The sequence below is a fragment of the Exserohilum turcica genome (genome assembly GCF_000359705.1).
Source record: "Exserohilum turcica Et28A unplaced genomic scaffold SETTUscaffold_63, whole genome shotgun sequence".
Lineage (NCBI taxonomy): Eukaryota > Fungi > Ascomycota > Dothideomycetes > Pleosporales > Pleosporaceae > Exserohilum > Exserohilum turcicum.
In genome coordinates this window covers 1-5,309 of record NW_007360281.1, presented here as the reverse complement: position 1 = coordinate 5,309, position 5,309 = coordinate 1, and the positions used below count along the sequence as shown (strand labels likewise).

Below are 5,309 nucleotides of genomic sequence, written 5' to 3'. Positions count from 1 at the left end.
ATAGACGACGGCAAGGACTGCGCGGGAGTTGAAGAAAATAGCGAGGGATAAAGAGAGAGAAGTGAGGGCCAAAGAACTCCAGTTAAGACGCGCCCAAAAAGCTCGCGATCGCGCAGTCGCAACTTCAAAAAAAGCTCGCGATAAGCAAAATATACCTAAACGAAAAGCTTCATCGTCTCAAAAGTCAAAAAAGTCAAAGGGTGGTGGTGATGCAGGCAGCCAAAGTGGTGGTGCGTCTGCATCGTCGGCTGCGCAGCCCACCACCAAAACAACGATGCGCGGCCGCAACATCAAACTGCCAAAGAAATTTGAGTAGATAGGATTGTTTTTTGAACTATTTAGACTACTCCACCAAAAAATCTCGTGATAATAGCTTTTGTATGGTGCTCTACAGCCTCATTTTTGATAGGCGGACATTTTAGTGGTGGTGTTGCATTGTCTGACCCGTTGCACGCATTGACCACCCACACTAATAGCGCCAAGCGGCAGTCATACCAAATGGCTTGGAACAGCAACCATCATCCTGGAACGGCGCATAAGAGCAGCGTATCGCACAACAACAGCCAAACACAGGGCGACAACGAGTACGACATGCCAGACGAGGTGCCTCCGCCAAGCAGACCGGGTGCGTGGAACCGCCGAGGCAGCAACATTGTCATCACCAACGAGTTCAGCATCGAGCGCAACCGGTTGCAACAGCAGAAGACGGAGACAGGGTCGTGCGATCAAGACGATATAACAACGGCAAGGAGCCTCAACCAGGACAAGCCCGAAGGCAAGAGTCCCTACTACCATGTCTGAGTTGAGGAATCACGTGGCCTCGTGACCTGGATGGCAGCATAGTCTCACCGAAACATGCATCACGAGAGCCTGTGCCAAGCCTGGAGTGATGCGCGTAGTGTTCTTCAGGCCACAATAGGGTGCATATACTAGCGATGGACACATGCCGTGCCCCAACCTCGACAGCGACAAGCTGTCCTCAGCCGTCAAACAAAGTGCGTGCCTGGTGGGCAAGATGCATCATGACGCATTGTGCGAGGTCGAGGGGTAAGCGGTGGGTAATTTGCTGGCATGGATCCAGGGCCACCGTTCTGTCCTGGTCCCGCTTGAGCGGCGCTACCCGCCCATGCAGAAGCACAAGCCATGGCGTCCGGCGCATCCATGGTGAAATCGACACGACTGGGTGCATGTAGGTGTAGGGAGGGAAGCTGATGGCGGCAATGGGCAGCGCGTCGAATCCATGGTTTGCGGTCATGTGCCAAGCGGTTCAGGGTACGAGTATACGAAGCGACCAGGGACAGATGCACCACGTCGACGTCAGACGGCTCTGGCAGCCGTGGCGGGAAGATGGCGAGGTGGTTTTGTGGATGAAACAATTGCCAATAGGCGCGCCATGTGTAGAAGTAATAAACTTTTTGCCGTCGTCGAGCCATCAGCCAATTGATTTTCTTTTTTTCCAAGCCGTGACAGGTGGCCAGCGAATTATGCGAATGCATAGCGCCCAAAGCAGGCTAGCCGCTGTTCTGGCCGTCGGTGCAGCACAAAGGGACAAGGAAAAAAAACAAAAAAAAGTTTGCGCGCAGTTTGCGCAGTTCGCGCGCGTGCGGCTGGATGAGGCATTTTCACGGCGACTTGGTGGGCTCGCGTTGCGCCACAGCCATAGAGAGGATGCAGTACAAGGCGTGGCATGCAGAGTTGTAGTGCTTGAGTGCTGCCAACATGGCCGACAAGACCCAATCAAGCCAAACGGCCCGTCGATCGCCCCGCCCCGCTCTTCTTGTCCACACACACCCTCTCGCTCTCTCTCTCTCGCCTGCGCCACACCTCGACACTGCACAATCCCTCCGACGTCATGCGCACATGCACTGAATATTACGCCTCTGCCGTCCCGTCTCGTGCCTCTACATATTTGGCCGCCTCGCCCTGTCCTTTGCTTTCCACTGTCCGCGGCCACTGTGGACCCAGCATCAGACATACCCTCCCGCCACCGTCACCCCCATCGCCATGTCTACCAAACCCACCACCGACTATGTCGAATCCACGGATCCTCCAGGGTCCAAGTCCAAGGCCCAGATGCTGACCGACGTCTTCGCTCTGGCCACCCAGTTCAGCACCTGCGTCGAGGCCTTCAACCTCATTCACCCTGTCAAGGACCACGACCATGCCCAAAAGGTTGCGCTCGCCAAGCTCGGCATACAGCAGGGCAGGCTGCTCATCTTTGGCGACGCCGTGGGCATCTCTGCGCCCCCGGCTACCATTGCCCGACACATGATTCCCAGCCATCCAGGCGCCACAAATCCTGACCCCCATCTGCCTGTCAACTTTGGCATTCGCGACCCCAGGCTGGACGAAGAGGTCACCAACGCCAAGGTCAGGCGGGCGCTTCATGAAATTGCTGGCCGCCCCAGCAACATGTCCCGAGACGAACTGATGAACCTGTATGGCTTGAAGAGCCCAAAGACTTTTGCAAAGACCGAGTATCCCGCGCTCGACACCAATCGTCTCGAAGGCTTCCGCGAAAAGTACCGCTTGCTAAAGGACCTCCTGACGCAGACGGGTGCGCGCGCGAGCCTCAAGCGCAACCCCAGCATGACCACATCGCACTGGCAGGTCAAGGACACGGCGCGCTTCAACGAATTCATCAAGCTAGTGCGCACCGAAGTCGACGCTCTGATTGACCTCATGGGCGTGAAAGAGCAGGTCGACCGCGGAATCCGATCCGATCTCAAGAGCATGGGCTGGCATCCAGATCTAAGCGGGCCAACCGTACGCCACGACTGGGAGAAGCTGCGTCTGATCCGCGAGGCCTGCGAAGTCGACTACCCAGAGTACATTGAAGTCATCGACAAAGCCCTGCAGTACATCAGCGAGGAGCTCAAAGAAACCAGCCTCGCCCAACACCGCATCACCCTGGGCCTCGCAACATCCAATCTTGAAAAGTCGAGCGAAACAAGCCGTCGAAAGTCTGGTCAAGACAGCCGCTCTACGCCTACATCCCCCATGGCCACCACACCTACGCCCAAACCCGAACTGAAATCCCACATCCAACTCGCCGCCGAGCGCGCCCTCAACATGCACCCATCGACCGACCGCCGCCCCAGCTGGCTCTCCATGTTCAAATTCAAATCCTGGAATAGAAGCAAACAATCCTCGTCACCAGCTTCACCTGACAAACAACACCGCTCAAATAGCGTTCCATACGCCACCCCCACCGTGGATCCCCAGCGCTCGCTCTCCACCACAGGCGCTCCGCCCCGCGGCTCCGAAGACTCAGCCTCCAACGTCTTGCAAGCCGTACGCTCCAAATCCGTTGGCGCCATCCCACAGTCCCCTGTTGATAGCCTTGATGCCCGCGTCCGCAGCATGTCGCTGGAGCAAAAGGATCGCGCTGATATTGCCGTCACTGCGGCGTCGGAAAATCGGGGTGTCAAGACGGGTGCTGAATAAAAAAAACATTGCGGCGGACAGATTGCGGCTTGCATGTCGTCGGAAGGATGGACACGGCGGTCTTGAGTAGTCCAGCGCATAAGGGGGAATGGTGGTTTATGCAATATCTAGACGGCGAATTCACGCGGCGCATGTGGGGTGCTTTGGACTAACTGGGGGGTTTTCCGGGTGGTGTGGTTGCTTCATCTTCTTCTTTTCACTTTTGGCGGGGGGTTTCTTTTTCTTTTGGTATCTTTTGGTTGTGTAAATTCCTATGACTTGCTTGCTTTCTCTTTTTCTCTGTCTTTCTCTTTCGCTAGATACCACCACCACTACTACCACTACTCCACATCCAAATGAAAGAAGAGGAAACACACGATGCCCCCCCCCCCAAAAAAAAAGACGACTCTTTACTTCATAAAACGGATTTTTCTCATGGGAAATAGCGTTAACAACAACAAAAAACTCCCCTTTCAAGCTAGGATAGGGCAGAATAGCATAGTCGGGTATACCCAGCAAGCAAACCAAGTAAATAAATCCCCGTTCATTACCTTCATTCCTCTCATTTCCCAGAACGCCATTTTTTCTTCCTTCAAATCCAGTTTAGAAAAAGAAATAAGAAGAAAAAAGCACTTACACATATCATACCGCTTAACCCGCCTCTCTCCACTCCACTCCACACGCTCACGCTCACGCTCACGCTCACGCTCACCGCACCGTGGGAATAAACCCCTGACTATCCTTCTCCTGCTGCTCGAAGCTCTGCTTGAACGCTGCGAGGCCGGCCAGAATACCACAGACCATGAACAGCAGCGAGACGAGCGACCAAATGACGCCCCAGCACTGCGAGGAGCCGCCGTAGCGCTTTGCAAAGACAGATGCGTCCGAGGAATTGACTTTGCGCAGGATGAGGTCGTCGCAGATGTCCCAGACGCTGTAGAGCGAGGACATGACGCCGATGAAAAGCTGGTAGTTGTTGGAAAAAAAAGGCGTTAGCTTTCTTTTTCTTTTTCTATCGAAGAGAGAAAGAAATGGACAAGGGAAACAAAAAAAAGGGGGAGGGAGAGAGGGAGAAACATACAACCATAAACCTCAACGCCTCGCCATGTTCAATAAACCAAAACGCAACCAACAGCCCGACACTGAGTAGGATGGTGCAGATAGTCAGCCAATCCTTGCGCGCCCACCATAGCGTCAGCAGGAAACACACGCCCAGCACGATGCTGGCGACTTTGGAGGCCACAATGTTGAAGCCGCAGAAGGTGAGTAGTGCGCCGATGAGAGAGGAGCCTAGGTAGCCCGCGGGTAGCGTGACGAATTGCTTGCCGCCGCGCATGTGCGTTACGCCGCCTTCGTGGGGATCGAGTGAGATGGATTCGACGCGGCCGCCGGTGCAGCAGGCGGTTATTGCGTGGGAGAATTCGTGGAAGGCGATGACGAGCATCTGCGTGGAGGGGTTAGTGTTTGGTGATGATAGTGTTTTCTTTTTTTGCCTGTGGTGGTAGTGGTGATGGTGATGGTGAAGTAATTCCAATGTATCCGTCTCTTTTTTTTTCTCCCTCTTTTTCTCTCTGCGGAAGCTAACCTGCAACCAACATGGTACATCTTTATCCATCTCTTCTTCGTCTTCCCTATTCCTCCCCCCCCCCCCCCCCACAAACAACAAAGCAACAAAACTCACTCACCTTAAACGGCCACAACACCCACCTCACATACGGCAAATTCCACAACAACGCAATAACAACCACATACGCGCCAATCACCCCCAGCGTAACCGCCTGCGTATGATTAACGCTCAGCCCCCTTTTTGCGAAATGATGTGCTGTGTTGAAATCCGAGGCTGATGTTGAGAAAGAGGAAGAAGAGAAGAAGAAGAAGAATAT

At 54.2% G+C, this 5,309-nt stretch overlaps 4 protein-coding genes across 4 annotated transcripts; 3 read left to right on the top strand and 1 right to left on the bottom strand.

Moving 5' to 3' along the window:
• Nucleotides 1-10: 10 nt before the first annotated feature.
• SETTUDRAFT_112063 (uncharacterized protein) lies at nucleotides 11-316 on the top strand (the record flags this gene model as incomplete). Its single annotated transcript, XM_008031820.1, has 1 exon — nucleotides 11-316. A coding segment is annotated over one exon (306 nt), but the record flags the coding sequence as incomplete, so codon positions are not given.
• A 182-nt stretch (nucleotides 317-498) lies between these two features.
• Nucleotides 499-801, top strand: SETTUDRAFT_40321 (uncharacterized protein; the record flags this gene model as incomplete). The annotated part of the gene is made up of 1 exon (XM_008031819.1): nucleotides 499-801. The coding sequence occupies one exon, from the start codon at nucleotides 499-501 to the stop codon at nucleotides 799-801; it is 303 nt and encodes a 100-aa protein (XP_008030010.1).
• A 1,203-nt stretch (nucleotides 802-2,004) lies between these two features.
• Nucleotides 2,005-3,447, top strand: SETTUDRAFT_29361 (uncharacterized protein; the record flags this gene model as incomplete). The annotated part of the gene is made up of 1 exon (XM_008031818.1): nucleotides 2,005-3,447. The coding sequence occupies one exon, from the start codon at nucleotides 2,005-2,007 to the stop codon at nucleotides 3,445-3,447; it is 1,443 nt and encodes a 480-aa protein (XP_008030009.1).
• A 687-nt stretch (nucleotides 3,448-4,134) lies between these two features.
• On the bottom strand, nucleotides 4,135-5,234 carry SETTUDRAFT_112059 (uncharacterized protein; the record flags this gene model as incomplete). The annotated part of the gene is made up of 3 exons (XM_008031817.1): nucleotides 4,135-4,392; nucleotides 4,508-4,870; nucleotides 5,112-5,234. Coding segments are annotated over 3 exons (744 nt in total), but the record flags the coding sequence as incomplete, so codon positions are not given.
• Nucleotides 5,235-5,309: the final 75 nt, after the last annotated feature.